At 62.9% G+C, this 25,401-nt stretch overlaps 1 protein-coding gene across 3 annotated transcripts in view; it reads left to right on the top strand.

The window, feature by feature from the left end:
* The first annotated feature begins 872 nt into the window (after positions 1-872).
* Positions 873-25,401, top strand: part of MLPH (melanophilin) — a 37,083-nt gene continuing 12,554 nt past the window's right edge. The window contains 8 exon segments of one of the 3 annotated variants that reach the window (NM_001297485.1): positions 1,151-1,177; positions 6,946-7,079; positions 13,052-13,273; positions 13,368-13,480; positions 18,036-18,139; positions 19,114-19,233; positions 20,592-20,793; positions 22,170-22,309. In NM_001297485.1, the coding sequence (NP_001284414.1) occupies positions 6,970-7,079; positions 13,052-13,273; positions 13,368-13,480; positions 18,036-18,139; positions 19,114-19,233; positions 20,592-20,793; positions 22,170-22,309 (1,011 nt within the window). In that variant the 5' untranslated portion in view covers positions 1,151-1,177; positions 6,946-6,969. 3 annotated transcript variants of the gene reach the window in all.

Here is a 25,401-nt window from a genome sequence, read left to right as displayed (position 1 = left end):
GGCACCGCATGGGCGGCGAGAGCCCTGGTTTCAGTGTAGCTCTCCCACCCCCGGGTCCACACAGCAGGACCTGGGTGTTGTGAGAGCGGATATCCTCGCCTCGCCCCGCGTCCTCCTGCCCGGTGCCCCGAGATGCGGCCAGCACCTGAGCAGCCCGGGGGCCTCTGGAAGCCCCTTGCCCGTGTGTCAGAACCACAGCCCTGCGCATCACCACGTAAGAGCTTCGGTCGCGCTCCCGACCGCTAAGAAACTGGGTTGCAGAAGGAGTCCGTGGGAAAAGGAGCCTGGAGTTTTGATCGCTTGCAGACGGTGAATGGGGAAGGGTCCCTCCAGGCGCCCAGACCAGCATGAAGGAGAAGGTGGGGTCCCCCGGATTCCAGGGCACCGGATGGGTTTAGGGCGCCCCGACAAGGCCAGGAGGACAGCGCGGCGGCGCTGAAGCTCGGAGGCGGTTCCCGGCACCGCGACCCCCGAGGGCCCCGCAGCACTCACCCCCTTCGGCGTCTGTCCCATCTGCGCGTGGACGCCGGCTGGGAGGCGGAGACCGGCGGACGCGGGGCTTGGGCTTGGGCCCCTGAGCGGGGCAGCATCGGAGGCGGTGGGGGCGCCCAGTCCCCGAGGAAAAGCCCTGGACTCCAAGTCCTACTGGCGAACGGGGCGGGGGGGGGGGGGCCGCGAAGGCGCTCTTCCCGGCCTCGGCTGCGTTCTCCCTGCGGAGAGAGACATCCCCGGGCGCACTCAACCAGGGGTCTTTCGTGGGCGGCCGTGCCCCGCCTCGTGAGGCGGGGTGCTCGCAGGTGTCTGTGCAAACTCACCTGGAGTGGCCTGGGGCCGAGGTGCTGGGTGCACTCCCTGGCGCCGGCCTCTCCTTCGCTGGCGCCCCAGGCGTTGGCTCCGCCCTCATCCTGGCTGGGCACCCCGAAGTGCCCGGGCGCACCCCGGCTAGGCGGGGCGGGGCGCGGCCCACGTGACCCCGGGCAGGCGGCTCCAGCACCTCGCCAGCTGCCCACCGGCTCCAGCAGGTCCGGAGCGCGCCCTCAGCCTTGCGCCGCGCGCCCTGCCTGGCCCGGATCACCCCGCCTCGCCCCAGAGCGCCCTGACTCGCGCTCTGACTGGCCGCGGTCTCTCCCTTGCAGGGCCTGGGACCAGCGCTTAGCGACCTCCACAGGGAGACCCGGTGAGTATGCGCAGAGGGGGCGCGGCGGGGCCTGGGGGTGGGGTGGGGACGCCTGACCCTGACCCTAACACCTTGGTCCAGGTGGTGAGAAAGGCGAGTTCAGGCCACAGACGCGGATCACCACACCTTGGAGGAACCAGTCTGCCCCAGCGCCCCCCCCCTCCTGGGGAAGCGCGTTTGGGGCCAGGCGGTGGGTTTCAGCCTCAGAACACACAGCTGCAGCCAGGCTGTGATGTCCCAGGCCCCTGGGCTGCCAGCCTAGGGGCCCCCGGGGGTTGTCTGGGGAAAGATTCCCCCCACCCCGGGCTGTGCCTGTGTGCAACCGGATCTTGGCACGGGGAGGATCTCAGCCTTCCTCAGGGCCCCTCAGAGCCCCGGTTCGGCTGGAGTTGCCTCCTGTTTGGTGCCAGGCCCCCTGGCTGCCGAGATGTGGGAAGGGTCCCAGGCGGTGGGTCTGGGGGCGTGCAGGTCCTCGTGGGAGCTGAGCGTCCCCAGTAAATCCCCAAAGATCTTGTGGGCTGCACTCGTCTCGCACTGACCTTAACCAGCCACAGGAAACTTGGGTGGGGACTTTAGCATGTCGCTGTGTCCCAGGGTGTGCGTGTCTCATTCACGAATTTCTTTCTGTGGGGTTGGGACAACAATGGGGAGGCAGCCGGCCCTGTACACCAGGGCCACGGGCCAGCGCTGCCCAGGGCTGCGCGTCTCAGGAGCCCAGCCAGGGCTGCAGGCTGTGGGCAGCAGAGCAGCGACCTTCGCGTTTGGGGCAGGGCTGTCTCGCCGCGGCCAGGCGCAAGTGTCCTGTTGGGCCCACCTGTCCACCTGTTGGCTCTCGGGCAAGGCCATGGCCTCCCTGGGCGAGAGCCCTGTCCCCTCACCGTGGCATCCCAGCCACAGACAGACTGAGGCCCTGCACAATGCCAGGCACGGACGCGGAGTCAGTGGGTCTTATCGATGAAGACGTTAGTGGCCTGGAAATCAGAAGCAGCGAGTAGATAAGGTGTGTGGAAGAGGTTCCAGCTAGTGGGAAGAGGCTTTGGTACCCTGGCTGCCCCAGGCCCGGTGGCTTTGTCTTTGCACCCCTTCCCCACAGCCTCTCTCTTAATCCTGGCATCCAGGGCTGGAGAGGGCCAGGGGGGGCCATGGTACAGACGGGCAAACCGAGAGGCTGAGAAGAGGCGGCTCCTGCCCCAGGTGGTGCAGTCTGGAGCGGGCCTGGGTCCCAGCTGCCGACTCTCGGCCCCACCTCTCTCTGCAGCCGCGCCCTGGGCGGGTCCTTGCTGTGAGACCAGAGCGAGGCTTCGGGCTGAGTGCAGAGCCCCTGCCAGTGTCCATGTCCCCGTCTGGGGGGCCTGCCTGACAGCTTGCTGGTAGCGGGGGTGGGCGGGTGGGCTGGGGGTGATCCAGAGGCAGACCACCTGCCGGAGCCAGCAGGAGCTCGGGGGAGCCCACAGCTGCGCCTGGTGCCTGCGCAGGGAGGCCAGCAGCTCCGGCTGGAAATGTGCATGCCATGTTGCTGCTGCTGGAGACTGGAGGGTGTCGTGTCCTGCCCACAGGGACAGCCACCGGGGGGCTCTGAGGGTGGCCTTGAGGGAAGCCACAAAGGGTTACGGCAGAGGGCACCGCCCCTCTGCCCACAGCTTTATCAGCAGGCGCCGCTGAGTCAGAGAGCGGGTCCCTGCCATTGTTGGAGGGGCATTTCACCAGGAACTTGGACTTGGCTTCCAGCTTCCGTTTGCTCAGGCAGGTGGCCACACACAGTCACCATTGTTGCCAGGTGCCCTGGGGGCCGCCGGCCTGAGACAGGGTTAGACCAGGGGTTCACCTGGGAGCCACCACAACCAGTCTGCAGCAGTTTGGGGAGAACACGAACTCGACTCTTTAGTGAGTACAGACGGCAGATGCACTGTTGAGACCCAGAGGCCTGGGTCTGGGGTGCCCATGCTCTCCCTCCCGCTCCTAATCCCTGTCGGTTATGCCCATCAAACAACCGGGGATGATTGACAGTCTCCACAAATAGAAATGCAGTTAATCTGAGCAGGGCGACAGGCGCAAATTGAAAGTGTTTTGTTCAGGAAACGCGTGACTTGGAGTTATCTGCACAGAAGCAGGACGAGGAGCAGATAGAGTCTGTGCCCCCCCGGAGGTGCCCCCTCCTGCCAGGGCAGCCCCGCCCCCTCTGTGGGTCTCCCATGGCCTCTGGCCCCTGTCCTCCTCTGCTGGGGGTGGGGGAGCAGCAAGTGGGGACCAGGGTCTTGGGGAGAAAACACAACAGGGTGTTGGGGGAGGAGCTGACCCCAGGGGAAGGCTGTGGTGGCCACTCCACGGCCCACGAGTGTCCCCACCACCGTGCTGGCCCGAGGCGAGCCGGCCGGCTGAGCACCGCGTCCCCAGTCCCCCAGCGGTTTTTGGTTCACGCACCGACATGCTGAGGTTGAGCTCATGAGAGGGCTTCCAAAAGCTTGTGGAACTGAAAAGTGAGTTTATTGGGTGCAAAGAGGGTACTGTCCACACGGTGTTTTCTTTATTTCTTTTTTAAGATTTATTTATTTATTTGAAAGTCAGAGTTACACAGAGAGAGAAGGAGAGGCAGAGAGAGAGAGAGAGAGAGAGAGAGGTCTTCCATCCAGTGGTTCACTCCCCAGTTGGCCGCAACTGCTGGAGCTGTGCCAATCAGGAGCCAGGAGCTTCTTCCTGGTCTCCCACGTGGCAGGGGCCCAAGCACTTGGGCCATCTTCCACTGCCTTCCCAGGCCACAGCAGAGAGCTGGATCGGAAGTGGAGCAGCCAGAACTCGAACTGGCGCCCATATGGGATGCTGGCTCCGCAGGCGGCAGCTTTACCTGCTACTCCACAGCACAGTCCGCCGTGTGGTGTCTTCTTAATACTCATTTTCCGCAAACATTTGTGAAGACTCTGTATGTCCTCCATCTGGCTTAAAATGATTTTCCAGAGGTAGACTTTTAAGAGCTGTCGGCCTCGCCATGCACTAAATGGGACGTTGGGTGACGAGGAGGACTCGTGGCTGGCACACCAGCTCCCCACCTCCCTGCAGTGGGGCACCGCCTGCCCCGGGGCCATGCTGGAAATCTGGAGACCCTCCCCCCTCTCCCCACCTCCCGCTCACAGGAAGTCGGGCCAGAGCAGAAAATCAACAGAACCGAAGTGCTCAGGTGCCTTCTAACCCGCCAGGCGCCAGCTCTCCACCTGGTTTGGGCTGTGTGGGGTGCACACGTCCTCAGGATCTGAATTGCGTCACCCCGGGCCTTCTGTGGCAGACTGCAAAGCTGGGAGTAGGTTTTCCTGAACTTGGGGTGCTGTGTTGTGGGAGCCTCCAAGGCTGAGCTAAGCCAGGGTCGTGGTGGGGCTGTTCGCCCCCCTCCCTGTGAGCTGGGTCATCTCGGTGCCCCTCTGTCCCCAGCCTGGCTGCTCAGGTCCCCAGAGCAGCCCCGGGGGCCCTCACCTCCCCCATCCTGACAGGCACCCTCTTGTCCCAGGGTCCAGACCCCGCTCAGACCCAGTCTGCTCCCTGGCCCCTCGTTCTCTGCCCCCCCCCCCCGCTGCGATTGTCTTTGCCACGTGACTGTCCCCACGGGAGGGACGATGGCCTCGCTTCTGAAGTGCCCCCGCTTCCTGCTCACTGGGCTCACTGATAAGAAAAGAGCGCTTTCTCCTCTTGTTTGCTTTTCTCCTCCGTGGCTCAAGACTTGGGCCGCGAGGCCGCCTGGAATCGTGCCGGCGCCCTGGGAGAAGCGAGAGGCCGGCGGCCCTCAGCTGATGGTCACGCTGTCCGCCCTCTGGAAACAGAACTGCGGTGAACGCTCCCCTCGTGACCGATTTTTTTCAAACATGATGAAAAGTCCAAATGAATCAACTCCGGTCATCAGCAAAGAGGAACGTTTTGTTCCAGTATTTGAGAAACCAGAAACCCGGTGCTGCCTTGAGTCCACTTCGCCCAGACCCTGCATCCTGGGTGCGCCCCCGGGGTGCAGGGGTCAGGGGCCTGCGGGCGATCCGAGCGTCCATTGTCGCCAACCTCGGGCGCAAGCCGGGGGTCTTTAGCTTGGCCACTGTGGGACTCCGTGGAGACGGCCCCAGCACCGTGTCTGCCCAGAAGCCACCACTTCTCAGAATTCACCTCCGCGGCAGCCAGTCTGAAGCCCCCCTCCCCGTGCAGGGCAAATTTCGCTGGTGCTGGCACCGGGATCGCGTCCTCTCAGGCTTTGGAAGCGAAGCCGAGCCTTCCGGTGCTCGTGGGGCTGACCAGACCCTTCCCTGGGCTCCTGAGAAAGGGGTGTGAGCGCTCAGGGCACGTCTGCCCGGCTGTGCTCCCGCGGGGTCTTCCCGGCTCTCGGAGCCCACAGCTGCAGAGCACTGGGCCAGAGCCCCGGTGCCAGGAGCAGCGCCCTCGGGCCCAGGGCTCTCTCCCGCGCAGCCTTTGAGTGGGGCCCAGGAAGGCGCCCACTGTGTGCTGGGAGCTTCGTCCTTGTGGAGCTCAGCACCGGCTAACGTGACACCTGAAGGGGCGGAGTCCTCTGGGTGGTCAAGGAAGTCCCCTGTGAGGCCCGGGTAGAGCCCTATGGGGTCCCCAGTGTGCACACATAGGGCATGCCCCCCCAGGTATGGTGACGCCCCCTGGTTTATACCCAGTGGTGTTGTGCATGTCTATGTGCACGGTGAACCCCTACAAATCTGCACAGATCCAGGAGCCTGTCCCGGTGTGCTTGGCCCAATACCACCCCCGCAGGACACACGGACGAGGCCCTCTGTGACCTGCCCCCCACCGCCGCCGCCGCCCAAGTGAATGCCTCCTTGGGACTCGGTGGCTCACAGGGCTCTGAGGCAGCCTGGCCAGCTGGGTGTGCCCAGGGTCCTGCTTAGGGGTCTTGTTCAAATGCAGATTCCGAGTCAGTAGGGCTGAAGCAGGGCCTGGGGGTCTGCATTCCTAACAGATCCCAGGGACCACACCCCGAGCAGCTGGTGAGCAAGGCGCTAAGGTTCTGCTTCTCATGTATTTTCACATCTGGATTTCTCTGGCGAACTTCAAAAAGGGTGTGAAATCGTCTGAAGGTTGGCTTCCCGGGCAGCCGACAGCGTAGAGACGGTTCAGTGGCGCTGCTGCTCTGTGGGGCGGCTGGATCGGCCAGAACCCCCCGGCGGCAGCGGGCCTGGCTGTCAGTCCTATCAGGTGACCCCGGCTACGGAGGGAACCACCACCCGGCTTCGCTCTCCTGTACCCTGCACCACTGGTGCCACCCCGTGGCAGGTGCAGGCTGTCGCCCCCACGGGTGTCACGCTGCCCCCCGGGAGAGCCGCCCTGTTGCATGGCAAAGCTGACCAGCCCCGGAGCCTGGAGGACAGAGAGGTGGACTTTCCCCGGCCCCCCTGCCCATGGGGCCTGCGTGTTCACTCCTGGTGGTCAAGGGGAAGCAGAGGAGGATCTGTGCTGCCCCCTCTCCTAGGATAAGGGGAGCAGACTCAGGGAGGGGGAGCCTTCGTTCCAGGGCACACCTCAGGCCAAGGAAGGGCTGTGCCACTCGGTGGCGAACCCTTGGCCTCGATCTCACAGTGGACACAGTGGGAATTCAAGTGTGGGGACTTTATGGGTAGATTTACTTAAATTCATTAAGCTGCTCCTGCAGGCTTCCAGCCAGCGGTGGCCTGTTTGGAAAGCACGGGAGCCAGGCGCCCAGGGGCCCCCTGGTCTGCCTCTTCCTCTGTGAGCCAAGCGGCGTCCACGCCCTGACCGCCCTGGCCCTGCTGTTTCAGGTGTGACCCTGCCTGGAAGCAGAGATGGGGAGAAAACTGGACCTTTCCAAGCTCACGGACGACGAGGCCAGGCACATCTGGGAGGTCGTGCAGCGAGACTTCGACCTCAGGAGGAAAGAGGAAGAGAGACTGCAGTGAGTGTGCGGTGGCCGAGCCACAGGGCACCGGTCCTCCGACGTCCTGCGGGGTGGCCGTCACCGTGGGGGTGTGCTGAGGGCAGAGTGCAGGGCGTGGAGCAGAAGCCAGGGGACAGCTCCAACTCGTAGCCCCGCCTTCCTCGGGGTTGGAGTGAGGGGTCCAGCCTCCCAGATCAGTGCATGGGACTTCTTTGAGCCTTTATCCGTAAGCCGTGATCCAGCTTCCAGGGGGACATCTCCTAAGCCGGGTGATCCTTGGCCGACAAGATTGGAAGCGTCAGAGTGAAATGCCATCAGTAGGGTGTATCTCACTGCCACTCCGAGACACCCAGAACGTGGGAGTCAAAGGGTTGAGGACAGAGGCTGGCCTGCCTGCCCTCACGGCGCTGTGAGTGGCAGCCGCTCCCCCACCCGTGGGGGCCCCAAGCCCACAGATGGAGCCAACATATCCCTGTTGCTCCTCCCTCCACCTCTGTCCTCGGGCCCCCCACAGGAAGCTCATCCACGTAGGAGAGGGGCCAAGGGCAAGCCCAAGGTCGTGGCCTGTGTAGCGGAGAAGACAGGGTTGAGGTCAGCTCAGCTGGGGGGCAGGGAGGAGCACCGGGAAGTGGTGTCGGACGTGCCCAGTACAGAGACCATGACGAGAGTGGTCGCGGCAGGGATGGGTTTGTGTCAGTTTCCCTGGGATGCTGCAGATGCAGTTTGCAGACTGCAAACTCAGTGGCTTAAAACCCTCGTATCCGTCTGCAGCTCTGGGGCTCAGCAGTCCCAACGTCAGGTGTCCTTGGGGCTGGAGGGGCCACCCGCGTGCCCTGGTCCGTGGCCGTTCCTTCTTCAGCCCTGCCCTGCCCCTCTCTCTCCAGCCTCTGCCACCCGCCCTAGCGTGTTGGGCAGCCGCTCAGCCTCCCTTCCCCACGCTGCCCACAGGAACACCAGTGTCCAGCACCCGGCTCTATGCGGTGCTCTCCACCTCCGTCCAGCCTCCCAGCCGTTCCGAGGGCCGCGTGCCCTTCTCTCCCCACCGTCCCCGGGGGACCATGCCCTGCCATCAGCACTCACTGTCACGGCATGCAGATGAGCTGGCCGGGGTGCGGAGGGTGGGACCCTGGGCCAGCGCCGTCTTCGCAGCGACTCCCGCATCTGTCACACACACACACACACACACACACACAGGGCCTGGCTTACCTGCAGGGGACCTAGCTGGAGTCCCCAGGGGCTTCCCTCACCCGGCCTCTCCCTCTGACACCGACTCTGCTTGTCTCACTGCACCTTGCAGGGAGACACCCAGGTAACCTCCAAGGCCTCTAGGGAAAGGAAGTCTCCTGGATGGACGCGGGTCCGGGGAGCCCTGGCCTCTCTGTGCCGCTTGCTCAGTGAGCCAGGAGGGGGCCGTGTATTTGGCCCTTTCTGCTGTGAGTTCTTGTCCCACCGTGGATGGGGAGGTGGGCTGACTGAAGACCCCAAATGCCTGCAGGATGGGTGGAGGCCATGTGCTGTGTGTGAACAGCATGGACTTGGGGGCAGAGGGGCAGTGGCGTGGGTGCGTGCGTGAGGCAAACCCGTGGTCAGTCCTCCCCTACAAGAGCAGGGAGGGCCGGAGAGCAAGGACAGCTTTAGCAGAGGGGCTGCCGGGCCTCTGGTTTGATGCTTTTGTCTCTTGTCCGAGGCCTTTTAGCTTAACTATGCCCAAGAGGCGCGACTGCCTCACCGGGAGGAGTCTTCTTCACGTACCGTGTGACCGCAAGGTGGCAGCGGGGGCTGATGGCCGTGGCCGTGAGGCTGGGGTGCGCAGGCCCAGGTTCTGCTCAGACGGGGGACCCTGTGAAGTAAGGATGCGGAGGGCCAGGCCGGCCACGCCAGTGTGGCGTGGGGGTGGCAGGCTGGGGGCAGCGTGCTGTGTGCTGTCCGCACAGGGAGCGTCTATGATGACTGACAGCACTAGCAGGGACTCCGTATCTGCCTGCGACAGGCCGGGGCCCCGAGTCTCGTCCGGAAGCTCTTGCTCCAGCCCCCTTTCTCCTTTGACGCGTAGCTGTAGACGTGAGCTGGTGGCTTGCTGTTAGGACTCTCTCACATCTGGGAGCTTGCCAGTGCTGTCCCTGCGGCGTCGGCGTCGGCGTCCCCTCGTCCGCTTTTCCTCTGGGTTGATGTTGAGCTCCGCCCCTCGCCTGCGGAGTCACCTGGGGGTTAAAGACGCTGTAGCGCTGCAGGTTAAGCTGCCCCTGTGACGCCGGCGCCCCATATGGGGAGCGCTGGTTCCAGTCCCGGCTGCTCCACTTCTGATGCGGCTCCCTGCTAATGCGCCTGGGAAAGCAGCAGAGGACGGCCCAAGCGGCTCATGTGGGGGCCAGGATGGAGTCCCTGGCTCCTAACTGGCCTGGCCATTGTGGCCGTGGTGGTCATTTGAGGAGTGAATCCGTGCGTGGAAGATTCTGTCTCTCTCCCTCTCTCTCTTCTCCTTCCCCTCACCTCTTAAATAAAAGACGTTACGTGGAGAAAAGATTTTTTAACACTACACACACGTAGTGGCAACACAGCAAACCCCCCTGAGGGAAAGCCCGGGACGCCTCTGGCCTGTGCCTCCCTCCTCTCCGGAAGTCCACAGAGCAGGGCGGGGCAGAGGGAGCGCGCGCTGGACTCCAGGCCACGGGCGTGGCTCCCCTCGTTCAGGGGGCTGCCTCCCAGCTGTGGCATCACCTGTGCCTAACAGCCGGGGAGGACCGAGCCGGTGCCCGGCCAGGCGTGGGTGACTCATCCTGTCCTGGGTGTGGGGTTGGGGGAGAGGCCACCCTCAAAGGAACGCCCTGTTTTAAAGGACACAGCCTGCAACTCAAATATTGGGCCCAGAAAGGCAAACAGGTTGTGCTGTCTGCAAACAGTCAGGAATTCCTGAGATAATCCGGGGCAGAGCGCCCGTGTGAGACACCATGACTCTTAAAATAGCACCGACCAGCAGCAATGCGAAGTCCCCTTAGCTCGGCCGCTGGGCACTGCAGACTGGCAGGGTCGGGGCTGAAAAACACGGGGGGTAAAACCGGAAATCAGCCGCCATGGCAACCCTGGAGATGAACGCAGGTCTAAGATCATCTGTGAGATCGCTGTGTGAAGAGTTAACTTTATTTTGGTACAAAAAAAAATTTGAAATCTGGCCAGCATGGTGGTGTGGTGGGAGTGGTGCCGGCATCCCATATGGGCACTGGTTTGTGCCCCTTCCACTCCACTTCCAACCCAGCTCCCTGCTAATGGCCTGGGAGAAGCAGCGGAAGATGGCCCACGTGCCTGGGGCCCTGCACCCACGAGACAGACCCAGAGGAAGCTCCTGGCTTCCGCCTGGCCCAGCGCTGGCTGTTGCCGCCACTGGGGAGTGCTGGAAGCCCCCTGTCTCTCCCTCTCCCTCTCCCTCTCTCCCGACTCACTGAGTTATGCAGGCTTTCCAAATGCTGACAGCCTCGTTATGCAAAACAAGAGAAAACCCAACACTACTCAGGCATCTCCAGGTGTTGGAGAGGTCACGTTCACAGCTGTGTCTTCCGAAATTCCACTTTGTGCCCGAAAGCCTCGGCTCGGCACTGGCGATGGATCGCATCACTTCCCTTCCTTGCCGGGAGGGGCTCACTCAGTTCATTTCTAAGAAACTCCCTGCAGCCCACCCCCCCCCCCCAGCAGCTCACCTCAGGGGCGGAGTCAGGTGGCCAGGGCATCCCTGGAGGACCGTCCCCAGCCTGGGTCACACTCCAGACAGCTCTCCAGCTCAGAGAGCGTGCCCTCAGGGGTCAAGGCCCAAACAAAGGACAGCTTTCCGTGTTCCCCCCGGGGCGCATACCTGGAGCCTCGTTGCTTCTCTCGTATGAAGCCTGCTAAGGGTTTGGTTCCACGGCCTGGGCTCCGGCTAGCGCCTCTGCAGCCTGGCCCACCTCGCTTCTGCACCATTGTCAGGCATCAAAGGGCAAAGGTGTGGGGAGAGGGTGTCTTAGTATTGTCTGACACGACCTCTGACCTCTGACCTGGTGAACTCGCTTACAGGATCTTAGGGAGCTGCAGAGCCCCTGGGCACACCCAGAGCCCCTGCTCCACATCGGTGGGTTCAGCGTCCCCTGCAGAGGGTCTGCTGTCGGCTTCTCCGGCGTCGGTTGTAATTCTGGGCTGTCTCTGTCTCAGCCTCGTCTCCTCCTGCACCCCCCACTCCCCTCTCCTGAGAGTCTGCCTTCTTACCCCCTTAACACACCAGCCTGATTGTCTCAACTGCTCTGCCGTTTCTGATAGATCACGTTCGGGGTCTGTCATTCTTAAAGGTGACTAACTTGTAACAGTGCTGGGCTCTTGCCTGCTGGTGCACCTGCAGTACAGAGACATCTGGTCAACCCAGTGTTTGCTACAGGCAGAGCGTGCAGGCTGCCCCGGCCCCACCCGCGCTCTCCCAGCCTGAAACCGGGCTGGTGCTCCCGGAGGCCGGCAGGTGCCTCCTAACCTCTCACAGCGTCTCCTCTGCCCTCGCTTCCTGTGGGCGTGTGTGCAAACGGAATCTGAAGCAGACCATAACCACCCCTTCCCCAAAACCCAGGACCCAGAACTCCAGGCCTGCCCCAGGCTCTCGTGTGGCTGGAAGCCACAGCCTCCACGTGTCCTCCACTTCCTTCCTGCTGTGCTGAGCCTCAGGCCGGGACCTGCCTGGGGAGAGACGGCTGGGAGGGAGGCCGCCCCCGGGTCGCAGGTGGTGCAGAAGAGGCGACAGAGCAGCCTGGGCCTCCCCGCCTGGCTCGGGAGCTCTGCGCCCCAGCTTGAGGCCGAGCGCTTGTGCTGGGGACGCGGCTACATCAGTGTCCCCTTAGACGCCCACGCTAGCTGGGCTGTCTTCTTCCTTGGCTTAAGAAGCCATGACGACGTCTGACCCAGAGACATCTCCGAGACAACGTGGCAGGCAGCGGGGGAGGGAGAGCTGTGCAAGTCTGCCGCTGCTGCCTCCCGCCTGGCGGAGCTGCCTGTGCCTCGCGGGCCTGCAGCTTGGGGTGTCCTGTCGGGAACCCCAAACCACCAGGCTTCCCCCTAGTGTCTCTCTGATTTCGTCACTAGCCACGGTTCCATCTAATCTCATCTGGAACTAAAAATATGACACTGGGCAGACACTCCCGGAAGCCCAGAACAGAGGGGCGCGTCCACGCTGGCCTGGGGTCACCTCCGCCCGTCAGCTGCACCTGGCGGCTTCACCAGGAAGCCGTGCTGCTTAAAACCTGCCCTGGGCCCTCTCCAAGCCAAGCCACTCTCGGCCCACACAGACCCAGGGAGCCAGCTCAGCTCTGGCCCCTGCTGGGAGACCGCCTGTCCCCGGGGGAGGGCTTCTAGCTCAGGCTCTGGGACCACCTTGATTGTGGGGGGAGGGCAGTGGCCTGTCATCCAGACCCCGGGACAGTTGTAAAAGCCCCAGACATGCTTCGACGCAGTGCCATTCCTATGAAAATAACAGGCTTCAGTTCCAACGTATGAAAAGTGCCCCTGTGTGGACACAGCTGCTGGCCGCCCCCAGGGACAGGGGAGGAAGGGCGGCTGGCGCTGCAGGCGGCAAGGGTGCCTGGGGAAGCCTTTGCCCAGCCGCCTGCAGCAGGTCCCGTGTGTGCCCGTGTGTGTCAGTGAGCAGGTGTGAGTGGGCGCGTGTGTGCCCGTGTGTGTCAGTGAGCAGGTGTGAGTGGGCGCGTGTGTGCCCGTGTGTGTCAGTGAGCAGGCATGTGCAGGCGCGTGTGTGCCCGTGTGTGTCAGTGAGCAGGTGTGAGGGGGTGCGTGTGTGCCCGTGTATGTCAGTGAGCGGGCATGTGCAGGCGCGTGTGTGCCCGTGTGTGTCAGTGAGCAGGTGTGAGCGGGCGTGTGTGTGCCCGTGTGTGTCAGTGAGCAGGCGTGCGCAGGCGCGTGTGAGCGCGTGCACATCCAAGCCTGGTGGAGCCAAGCTGGCCGTGTGTTCCCTTTCCCCCCTTCCCCAGGGGCTTGAAGGGCCAGATTCAGAGGGAGAGCTCCAAGAGGGAGCTGCTCGCCGACACGGCGCACCTGAACGAGACGCACTGCGCCCGCTGCCTGCGGCCCTACTGGCTCCTGGTCAACAGCAGAAGGCAGTGCCTGCACTGCGGCCTCTTCGCCTGCAGGAGCTGCAGCCGCGCCCACCCCGAGGAGCAGGGCTGGCTCTGTGACCCCTGCCACCTGGCCAGGTGCGCTGGGGCCGGCGGCCGCACCCGTGTCTCTGCTCAGGCCCGTGAGCGGCCCCCGGGGAGCTGCCACGGGCCTGCGCTCTTGTCTCTGCAGAGTGGTGAAGATGGGCTCTCTCGAGTGGTACTACGAACACGTGCGGGCCCGCTTCAAGCGATTCGGCAGCGCCAAGGTGATCCGGTCCCTGTACGGGCGGCTGCAGCAGGGAGGTGAGGGGAGCCCCGTGTCCCCGTGCGTTCGGACGTCCAGGACCCTGCGGGCTCCTCTAGGGGGGTGTGGTGGTGTGCGTGCATGCCTGTCTCTGCGTGTGAGGGGCGGACCCCTGGCCTCTGCCGGCCTGGTCCGTGCCCATGGAGTCCCCAGGGTATGAAATGGTGTTTTTCCCAGAGTTTCACAGCAGCTTGAGAAGTGAGGGCCAAGTTTCTCAAACACAGCTGCTCGCAGAGTCCCCGGGGCACCGTCCGTCATACGCACGCACCTGCTTCCCTGGACGTCTGGCTGGGGGCCCAGACACATCAACAAATCCCACGTGATTCTGACGATTACTGAGAATTGGAGGAATCTGCTGTGAATAATCCTTGGTTTTTTAAGATTTATTTATTTGAAAGGCAGAGCTAGAGAGAGAGAGAGACAGAGACAGACAGAGAGAGACAGAGAGATCTTCCATCTGCTGGTTGACCCCACCCACCACAAATGACTGCGACGGCCAGAGCTCGGCCAGTCTGAAGCCAGGAGCCAGGAGCTTCCTCCAGGTTCTCCCACGTGGATGCAGGGGCTCAAGCACTTGGGCCCTCTCTCATTGCTTTTGCAGGCCATAAGTAGAGAGCTGGAGCAGCCGGGACTTGAGCCAGCGCCCGTATGGGATGCCGGCACTGCAGGCGGCAGCTCCACCCGCCACACCGCAGCGCCAACCCACCTGTTGTGTAAAGCCCCAGGTTTACAAGAAGGAGCAGAAGCTGGACATGGCCAGCCCACAGGACACCGAGCAGCTCTGGGCCTACACAGGGTTTCCGGAGTAGGGCACGGTGTTTGCTTGAGGGCTGAGACCACTGAGTCACCCTCACCTGTATCGACTTCTAGCACCTGCAGTGGCAGACCGAGGGGTGACTCAGCTTCATGGGTAGGGGTGGGGGCAGGCGGTGAAGTCATCCAAGCCAGGACGTTTGTAGGAGTAAAGGAGGCCCTGCTGATAACCCCACCCAACAGCAGATGTGGCCGGGAGAGCTCTGATGCCGCTGGCAGGGGCTGTCCTGTCCGGGGGGCTGCCCCTTTGGCGGCTGGCATCTCTGTTTCAGGCTGGAGCCCATCAGCAAATCCATGTCCCCACACCCATGTGTCCAGTCTGGAGCCAGCTGTGGGGTCCTCCTGCAGCAAAGGAGTCTGGTCCAGCCCCAGCCGCAGGGCCTTAGGATGGACCAACGTGGGAAACGCTACAGCAACCCACCTGGGAATATCAGCCCCAAAGGCAGCCCCCTCCCAACAAGCCGTGTCAGAACCCCCAAGGGTTCGGGGCGTCGCCCTGAGAGGATCCCGCTTCCAGAGGCTGGGGTGGGTGAGAAAGCTGTCATTTAAGAGCATGCTGGGTCCCTGAAGCCCAGCCTGGGCCCTGAGTGGCACCTGCAGAGACCCTGTCTGTTTGGAAATCATTCCCTCAGAGGCCAGGAGGTGGCGCTGTGGGGCAGCAGAACACAGCCAAGGAGAAGGAGAGTCAGCCCCCACCTGCTGGGAGTGATGCCCCCCCCCCAACCAGGCCCGCCCCAGGTGCAGGCTCCCCTGCCCATCACCGGACAACAGCACAGCCCGACAGGGGACAAGGACAGCACGAAACCTGGGAACACCGGAGCTGTTTAAGAATAGTCTGAAACCTGCCCAACCAGGGTCTGTGCATCTTGGGGGCGGCCATGGGGGTCTTCCGAGAGTGAGCCTCCGGTGAGGGGCATTTCCCCCAGGCCTCAGTGGGGGCGGGGCGGGGGCAGGCTGAGCCCCTCTCCCTCGGGAGGCGCCGCCTGCTCTGCGCTGGGGTTTGTTTCTAGTGTGACTTGACCAGGAGTCGGGGTGGGGGGATACTCCCACCCTGGTCTCCAGGGAGGGGAGGCAAAGGAGCGTCACTCTTCCCACTCACGGGGGGGGGGGCAGGGGACACCCCCCTGCCTGCCAGCCCCAGGCCGCATGCGGGTGAAGTTCACGTCCCTGCCTCCCAGCTGGGCTGGCCATGGCCGAGCTCATTAACACGGACGCCTGGGGCTCAGACCCAGGCGGCCCGTAGGGGCCCCTTGAAAATCCCTGGCATTTGTAGCGGATAAGCAGGGCCTCCTCGCCTCTCTCCTGCCGGTCAAACTGAGGGCCTCCAGGCCTGCGCCCAGGAGGCCCACTGAGGCAGGATGAGTGACGGCTCCCCTCTGCGCCCCGCCCCGATACCTCCCCAGATGTCCTAAACAGGCAAAGGAAATCAGCTTTGGACAATGAGGGAGGCGAGTTTCTGTCTGCAAACCTCTCTGACCACTGCTGCCCGCGTCCTTTCTCAGCTGCTTGGTTCTGTCTCCCTCCCTCCCTTCCTTCCTCCTATCTTTTTTTCTAAAGATTTACTTATTTATTTGAAAGGCATAGTTACAGAGAGGCAGAGGCTGAGAGAGAGAGAGAGAGAGAGAGAGAGAGAGGCCTTCCATCTGCTGGTTCACTCCCCAGATGGCAGCAACAGCCAGGGCTGGGCCAGGCTGAAGCCAGGAGCCAGGAGTCTCTTCCGGGTCCCCCACGTGGGTGCAGGGGCCCAAGTGCTTGGCTGTCATCTGCTGCTCTTCCAGGCATTTTAGCAGGGAGCTGGACGGAAGTGGAGCAGCCGGGACTGGAACCTGCATTCCTGAGGGATGCCAGTGTCACAGGTGGCAGCTCTACCCACAGGCCACGGCGCTGTCCCCTGCTTGGGTGTTTCTGTCTCCATCTAATGAGCAGGAAACGGACAGTGGGGCTGACTTTCCATCCCCACGTAAAAGTCAGCTTCCGAGTTAGGAGCCAGCCTGAGACCAGACAGTTGTGAGGCCCAGGGGGTTGGGAACGGGAAACTGGTGTAAAACTACGCAACTAAGCCAGCAATCGTAGGCACAGAGCTGGCCGCTGCGCAGAGGGGGAGCCCACGTGCGTCTCCGTCCCAGGGGAGGCCCTGCCCTCCAAATCCTGGGGAAGCGGAGCACCGGCCAGGCCAGCGTGGATGCAGGAAAGAGGAGGACATGGGGGCTGTGCTGGGGCGGCCAGGCCTGCGGGCTCAGGGTGAGCAAGGGCCCGGGAACAGAGAGGAGGGGGACCCAGGCCTGGCCTCCACCCCGAACTGTGCGGAGGCCAGAGCTGTGGGTGAAGCGGTTTGTTTGGGGAAACACGACCAGCTCTGGGCATTTTGCACCACCGATCCCGTGTCTTCAGATGACCCAGCAGGAGGCAGGAGGCACAGGGTAGCTGCCCCTTGCTACGTGGGGAGGCCTGCGGCCACCCAGCCTCGTAGAGAGGACGGGTTTCACAGTGCTGGAGGTTCAAAGCTCAAAACCAGGCAGCCCTATCGGCTTGGTGTCTGGGGAGAGTGGCGGAGGGCAATGGGGGGCCGTGTGCAGAGGGAGAGCCGTGTACAGAGGGTGGGCCGTGTGCAGAGGCAGGACCACGTGCCAAGCCAGGGAGCAGAGACTGGTGCAACCTCGGGCTTGAACACTAGCCGTCTTTTGAGAGCGGCCTCCAGTGACCCAAGGACCTCGCACTGGGCCCACCTCCTACAGGCTCCACCCTCTCCCTGTCACACTCTCTGGGGACCAAGCCTTTAACTGGGGGGCCTCTAGGGGACACCCAGACTCGTGGAGAAGCCCTAGCACAGTGCATAGCGGGTGGGTGGCTACAGACGTGGCCAGGCCCTGTAGGTAGATCAGTGCAGACCACCAGGTTTCTGCTGCAATTAAGATCCCTGTGGGACCCACGGTGGCCCAGCTGCTTAAGCTGCCACCTGCAACATCGGCATCCCACGTGGGTGCTGGTTCATGTCCCAGCTGATCCGCTTCCAATCCAGCTCCCTGCAAATTCTCCTGCGGAAGCATCAGAGGGTGGCCCAACTGCTTGGGCCCTGCACCCATGTGGGAGACCCAGAAGAAGCTCCTGGCTCCTGGCTTCAGCCTAGCTCACCCCCAGCTGTTGGCCGCCATCTTAGGAGTGAACCAGGAGATGGAAGACCTCTCTCTCTCTCTCTCTCTCTCTCCCTCCTTCCCTCCCATGCTCTCTCTCTGACTCTGGCTTTCAAATAAATAAGGAAAGAAGAAGGAAGAAGAACTCCAACTGATGTTTAGATAGGTCTCTAAATGGACAGCAGAGGGCCTGCCCTTGTTTCTTGGTGGGTGGATGGATGGATGGGTGGATGGGTGCATGGATGGATGGATGGGTGGGTGGATGAGTGGATGGGTGGATGGATGGATGGGTGAATGGATGGGTGGATGGATGATGGGTGGATGGATGGGTGGGTGAATGGATGAGTGGATGGATGATGGATGGATGGATGGGTGGGTGGATGAGTGGATGGGTGGGTGGATGGATGGATGGATGATGGATGGATGGATGGATGGGTGGGTGAATGGATGAGTGGATGGATGGGTGGGTACTTGAGTGCATGGTAGTTAGAATGGGAGATGGAAGGCGGGGTGGAGGCAGGTAGAAGGTGGCCAGTGGGTGCGTGAGTGGGCAGATGGACACTCCGCTGTCAGGCTGGCCTGGGTGGAGCCATGCAAGTGTCTCTCGCAGGTGGGCCCGAGCCAGGCCTTGAGGAGAGAAGTGGAGACAGCGACCTGGCAGATGAGCATGGAGAGCCAGACGCGGGGGCCCAGGCCCCACCTCTCGGCACCAAAGTGAGTCCTGCCCCAGCCTCCCCACCCCTGCCCCAGCCCCACTGCCGGGCTCTGACTTCCTGATGGCTCAGTGTCCGGGGGGCTGCACTAGCTCCTACCCATCAGGGGACCCGCCTCCCTTCCCACGGCTCCACCATGTCTGACACAGTCAGCCCCAGACAGAACAGAGCTACCACCATTGGAGACCTCAACCGGGAGAAGCCTGGCCCATCCAGCCAGGGCCTGGGAACCACAGCTGTCAGGAGCATGGGGTCCCGGGGATGTGGGGGTCCCACTGCAGGCTGCCTTGGCAGCCTTGTCTTGACGGGGGCTTGTTCCTGGGTTCACTCATTCTCCCCACTTACTCGTGGGGGTGGAGACATCCAGGTGACCCCCAGGCCTCTGGGTGGGAGCTGGCAGGAAGGGAGGGGGAAGGGTGTGCCGTTGTCCTCTGGGGAACATGGTCTCGGTTTCTTGCGTGTGGTTCAGGCCAGTTCCTGAGCTCGCGGAACACGCCCCAGCACCTGGAGTGTCAGCTGGTGGCAGTGATCAGAGCAGCAGGGGCTTAGAAGTGAGCAGATGCTCCTGCAGGCAGTGTGGAGCCCCCAGGGCCTGCCCACCCCGACCTTGGAGCCAGCGAGCCCCTGGCTACCTAAGGCCCAGAGACGCCTCCCCTTGGGAGGTGAGAGGCCCCGCCCACTGGAGCAGCCACCTGCCCCAGGAAGCACCTCCCACCCCAGGGCACCTGGTGCCCCCTCTTCGGGGACCCCCCCAAGGTTCTGGGGACCAAGATCTCATGGTGGGAGCATGGGCACCCAGGGCCTCCCTCAGTGCCACCTCTGCTGTGTCTCAGACAAGAGTGGATTTGCCCACAGAGGGGCCTGCCCGCTGGCCCGGGGGCTGGGGGCAGGGGCGGGGGTGGGAGCGGAGGGGGGTCTGGTCCTGTCCTTTGAGCTGGCCTTGACCTGAGTCTTGCGCATCGTGTACCTGTGAAGAAAAAGCGGCTCCTCTCCATCCACGACCTGGACTTGGAGGCGGACTCGGATCACTCCACACGGTCCTGTGGTCAGCTCCTGGACTTGTCCTCGGAGGCTGAGGCCACGGGCAGCCTGCAGGTCAGTGGGCTCCCGTGTCTGTGCCCCGCTCACCCGGGAACCCGAGCAGCAGTGGCGTTCAGACCAGGGTGCAGAGTGGTGCTGGATGGCACGTGGTCATCTCCGGCTCTCAGGACAGGGACAGCGCGGGGTGATGGTGGCAGGAAGTAGGGGCACCGGATGCAGAGCCCTCACACCCTCCTGCCAGTGAGGCCTGGCACTAAGCAGACAGCTGGGGGCGGGGGGCAAGTGGGAGTTAGGGACCAGGGGTTTAGGGGTCGGTGCAGAGCCCCTGTAAGAGAGAAGAGCACCCTGTGGAGTCAGGCAGGGTGCCTGGCCTGGTGCCTGCACCTCCGCCTCACTGGCCAGGACTGAGTCTTCGCTGCCCATCTGGGCCAGTGCTGAGAGACGGGCTGCTGTGCGTGACGACCCCGGCACATGGCACACACGGGGGCTGCCAGGGCCACCGGGACTTGTGGTCCCCGTGTGGCCCAGGTGCCTGGGGCCTGTGCTGGAGAAGGGGTGCCAGTCTCTGCTGTGCGGCTGGGCCTGGCACACAGGAGACCCTGGGCACTAAAGGCAGCTACGGGGCACCAAGAACCAGCACCAGCGCCCCATCTCCCAGTGGGCCCCAGTGTCCCCTGAGCTCAGGCCGTGCTGCCCAGGCTGGCCTGAAGACCCCGGGGAGGAAGGGACACGAGGGCAGAGGCCCCCAGAGCCAGCAGAGGAGGGCACACCGGGCCCCAGGTCCGTCTGGAGTCTGCCTTTTCCGCAGTCTCCGGGGTACTTGTCAGCTGCGGGGCTGGGCTTCCAGTGACGAAACCCTGCCTGCTGCAGCCTCAGGGCTGGGCTCCCTCACCAATGGCATCCCCCCTCACCCCCTCACCCCCCGACTCACACACACATACCACCACCACCACAACCACCACCACCACCACCACCACCATCACCCCCGCAGCCCATGGAAGCCTCGGAGCCCTGTCTGCTTGGGGACCATGGCACAGGATCTCTCTCCCCAGAGGTGGGGGTGGCAGCCAAGGGGCTTCGGGGATCCCTGCCCCCACCCACTCTCACACCGCTGACCCCGCAGGCGATAGCGGTGTGCATGGTAGGGACAGTGCTTCCCCCAGCCCAGGTCAATACATGGGCAGGAAGTTCCCAGGCCTTGTTCCCCGAGTGAGGCTGCTGCAGAGGGTCTGCTCCCCGGGGTGCCCCTGGCCCGCCTGTCACTGGGAGCCCCAGTTGTACACAAGGAATGCTGCAGGCGTGGTGTTCAAGTGGAGGAGAACCGAGTGCAAGAGCCTGAGGGGATGGGTGTGTGGGGGCTGCTCCCCTGGGTGGCGGCAGATGCACCCCCAGAGCTGACGCCGGGTGTTCAGTCCCTCACAGGTGAGCCCCACACCTGGGAGACCACCTCCCAGGAGACGGCCGTCCTGGAGGAAGCTGACCCAGGGGCCTCCGAGTGCCAGCCCCCTGCAGAACCACTGGGCGGCCTCTCGCCCTCCAGACGGGAGGCCCCCAAGGAGCCCTGCCAGCCCGGAACCACCAGCAGCACGGGCCTGGGGCTTGCCGCCGCTCCAGGTGGGTGCCCTTGGCCACGGTCTTCCAGAGGGGCCTTGCGGGGCGGGGCGGGGGGGACTGCTGAGAAACCCACCCACCACCCTCATTTGGCTGATTTTAAAAAGCCGCTTTCATAATGTGTCCTGCGGTGTGGGCAGTGCTGCCGATACCCGGAGCTTCCATCATGACGCCCACACAGGAGCTGAGCGGCCGCATGGCTGGGCAGAGGCACGCAGCTGTCCCCAAAGTGGCCAGGACCACAGGCCCCCCACCGACTGTCCGGTTGGGGTCACAGAAGCAGCACCCGCGGGAAACCAGGCTGAGGAGGTGTCCTGCCTCCATCCCCATCTCTCATGGCCCGGTAGGGACCAAAGGCTCCTGACCGCGATCCTCACGCTGGCCAGGGTCCTGGGGGCTTCACTTTCCCGCACACCATCAGAAAATTACTACCTCTTGCCCCACCTTAGGGTAAGACACGGGCATACTGCCCCTGTCCAGTGATCTCAAGTCACCCCAGCACACGGGCAGGAGAGGCAGGACCCCTACCCCCGGCCAGCCCATGTCGCCAATCTCACCCTGCCTAGTGCCGACTCACGGTCAGCATTGTCTCCCTCGGGGCCCAGCGTCCAGGCTGCGGTCTGAGACAGACTGCAGTGTGGAATGCTGGTGCTCAGGCCCCGCCCCCTCTCTGGCCTCAGTTTCCTCAATGTGGAACGGGTTGATAACACCTAATCCACCCCGTGGTTGTCTGTAGCTACAAGACAAAGCGCCACAACTTAACCGGCTTCACAGGGCCTCCAGGGCTAATCCAGAGTGTGGCCGGGGCTGCCGTGCCGATCCGAGCTTCTCCATCCAGGTTGTCGGTAGAAGTCACTGCGCAGGTGTGGCCCGGGGCACAGCAGGTGCCTGCAGGACGCTCCTCCCCCACCTCGGCGCCCTTGGCCTGTGTGGTGCCTTCTGGGCCAGCTGCAGGGAGGGTGGGGGTCATTTTTGGTGAGGAGGCGGTGACGGTGCTGTGTCCTGGGAACAAGGGCCTCACAGTCGTGCAGAAATGCCCCCGGCTGCCCGCTATCCGCACACGTGGAGTCGGGAGTTCTTGGGGACCGCGTGGCGTCTGCTTTGCCGAGTGTTGGCTCCCCGGCCCTGCCCTGAGCACAGATTGGGACTGGGGGAATGCGCCTCTCCTGAAGATCTTATCGGGCTCTGTTTTAGCTTCTGGAATCTGCGACACTTTATTCCCTAAGACAGAGCCCGGGTTCCCCGCCCCCTCTCACTGTGACGCCAGTGGACCCCACATCCCCCTCCACTCTCCTGGGCCCCCCTTCCTCTTCGCCAGACAGCACATGAGCCGTGGTTCTCATGTCCCCAAGTCACCCAGACCCACTCTTTCTCCAAAGGGACGGCCTCTGGCAGCAGTGGGCAGCTCCCCCCGCAGTGCCAGGCCGACGTGGACACCTCTGACGAAGGAGGCACTGGGGTAGCCTCGGCGGCTGGCCCCCACCCCAGACGCTGGAGCTGGACCTCGTCTGACAGTCAGGTAACCTTGGCGCCCTCTCTGCTCCCCCCCGGGGGAGCCCCTTCACCCCCTCCCAAGTCACCACAGAGAAGTCAAAGCTGGTGGGATTTTCAGCTCTCAAATTGCTGCTGTGTAGTGTACAGAGACCACGTCATCCAAATATGTCTCTTTTAACCAAAGTGAATCATTGTAACATAAAATGAACCACCTTAGTGTGGTGGCTCTGCAAAGAACTGAAAATAGTTACCATGCAATCCAGCAGGTGCACACCGCGTCTCTACCCCAACAGGAAGTGGGAACCTAGAGAGGTTGGTGCACCCACGCTCACAGCAGCCTGCAACACAAGGGCACCCCACAGATGGGTGCAGCATCTGCACGCGGGAATACTGCTCAGCCTTGAAAAGGAAGGGCCTGGCACCCACGCTACAGCGTGGATGAACCCCAAGGGCCCTGAGCTGGGGAGTAAGGCAGAGACAAGACGAACACTGTGATTCCTCTAAGAGTCAAATCCATGGAGACGGCAGAATGGGGGAGCCAGGCCCTGGGAGGGGACGTGAGGAATTAGCGTCCAGGGAGTTTCCGTTCTGGGAGATGAGTTTGGGAGACGGCCGGCAGCTGCACAGGGATACGGACGCACTTGACACCACCGGGCAGTGGTTGAAACAGCTGTTTTATGTTGTCCATTTTACAACAAAACAATGTGGACAAAGACAAAACGTAATGCAAGTGTTACAGAATTCCGGATATAATAGCCTTCATGTTTAAAAAAATAACTGTTTTGGAGCACACAATTCAGTGATGCTTGGAGTGTTCCCAGGGCCTGGCTACGCCACCTCCGGCGCCAAGGCATCTGCAGCGTCCATAGGAGAGCCCCGTGCCCACCCAGCAGGTGCACCCCAGCCCCTCCCCGACAGCCATCTCTGTAACAGAACCACAGCCTTCGCCTGGCTTCTTTCACGGGGCAGTGTTGCGAGGCTGGTCCCCGCAGCGCGCCCCGCACTTCTTCCCTTTTCACGAAAACACATGCTTCATGCTCTTTCCACGGTTGTGTCTTCTACGACAAAAGGAAGTGACCTGTGACTTGAAGCAGGCTTAACGGAGGCTCTAAGGAAATTCAACGTAGAACCCTCAGCACGTGTGGAATCCACGAGAGTCTGTCACATTGCAGACACTGGTGTGGGAAATAATTCATCACAAGATTCCCTTCAGTGCCACAAGTGCCCCCCCCCCCGCCTCCCAGCCGTGACCCTGGTTCCATTTGAGCGAGTGCCTTTTGCTGCAGGAAACACCCGAATGTGTGTAACCGAGAAACCTCAAGGCAGAGCTCCCCCTGGGAAAGGAGAGGAGGGGCGGGGGTGCGTCTGTGGGGCCTCCCTCGGGGGCCCCCAGGCCAGGTCCTGGGCTATCAGGTGGGAAGAGTAACCAGAGGTTGTGACATTCAGGAAAAGTCTGGACACAGACCCGGGGAGACAGGGTGCAGGTAGGAGGACGTGGCCAGCAGGCAGGCGAGGAGGCCAGCACCCCCTAGGGGCTACTCCCCAGGGCCCTCGCTTCTCCAGCAGGGACCCCAGAATCCTGGCATCGTTGGCCAGGGCGAGCCGGGCTGTCGCTCAGGAGAGTGGCCCAGGGCGACAGATTCCTGTCTGCATGGGCCCAGTGTCCCGGGGAGCTGAGCGGCCGGCCGCAGGGCACGGGGGTCACCAGCCTGATGCACTGCCAACCTCCTGTTCGAGGAAGCGCAGGATCGAGGCCCGGGCAGTGCCTTTAGGGCACATTCTACAGTCGTTGTGGGAGCTACAGGAGAGGGAGAGGAAACCAAGCCCACCAAGGGGCCGGTGTGGCAGGGCGGAGGCCCCCCAGCTAGCTGAGAATCTCCCGGGTCCCGCATCTGACAGCAGTGGGGTAAAGATTGGAATCCAGGGGTCGGCACTTGGCCCAGGGGTAAGATTCTGGCTAGGATGCCTGCACCCCACATCGGAGCACCTGGGTGCAACTCCTGGCTCCAGCTTCCTGTTCATGGAGGCAGTGGCTGGATTCTCCCACACAGGAGACCTGGGCTGAGTTCCCAGCTTTGGCCTGGCCCAGCCCAGCCACTGTGGGCATTTGGGAAGAGGACGAGCGATGGGCGCTTGCTCTCTCGCTCTCTCTGGCTGCGGATCTGGCTCGAGTCTCTCGCCTCTTACAAAGAAGCGGTTTAGAATCCCGGCGTCTGTGTGCATCAGGCCCATAATGGGGCACCTCCAGTGGCTCAGTGAAAAGCTGTCACAGCCGCCATTGCTGTCCCAGCATCCTCGCTGCCCCTTGGCATCGCCTCTGCGCTTCCTGTCTGTGGGCCGTCTCCTTGTGTTTGCGGCCACCGTCCCACGCCAATGGTACCAGGCAGCCGTGGGTGCTGGACCGCAGTCAGCGTGCACAGGCCCAGTGGCGTCCTGCACTTCAGTGACAACCCAGGCAGACTCGCAGGGGTCTTCACCGGGAGGCCGGGGCTGGACCCCGAGTTCCAGCCTCTCAACCTGCCCACCCCCAGCACAGACTCCAAGCCCAGGCTCACGGACGTGCCCATGCCCACGGCTCATCACAAATAACCTGGGCAGTCCCAGCCCCTCTCGGCTGGCCTTTGCGTGGGTGTTCATGGGTAGAACCTTCCAGAAGAGGGACCATCAGGAAAGACTTTCCAGAGAGAGCCGCTCACGCCCAGAGAAAGCCAAGCAGGTGGTGGGAAGGGCTGAGGCGGAAGAGGTAGGAGAAAGGAGCCCGGCCCAGGGCCACCGGGGCCACCAGGGCCACCACGGCCACCAGGGCCAGGCTCAGGTTGCAGGTGCTCACTCAGTCCCCCATAGAAGCGCCAGCAGGGACCACTCAGGGTGGTCCCCGTGAACCCCTGGACTTGGGAGCTGCCAGGTGTGGTTTTGCTGCACGTAGGTTGAAAGCACAGGACTCCAGACCCTGCAACCCACACAGGTCAGATGCCAGGGCTGCGTGACGCAGCCACAGCCACGGCGGGTGCTGCCGGCGAGGGAATCGAACTCTTTTAAAAGCTAAAATCATTTCCTGACCCAGGAACACCCTCCACAAAGGCAGATACTAGAGAAAGAAAACTGTTTTATTATTGA

Source organism: Oryctolagus cuniculus, chromosome 3 (genome assembly GCF_964237555.1).
Source record: "Oryctolagus cuniculus chromosome 3, mOryCun1.1, whole genome shotgun sequence".
Lineage (NCBI taxonomy): Eukaryota > Metazoa > Chordata > Mammalia > Lagomorpha > Leporidae > Oryctolagus > Oryctolagus cuniculus.
Note: the sequence above shows the minus strand (reverse complement) of the source record. Positions and strands in the feature narration are given on the sequence as shown.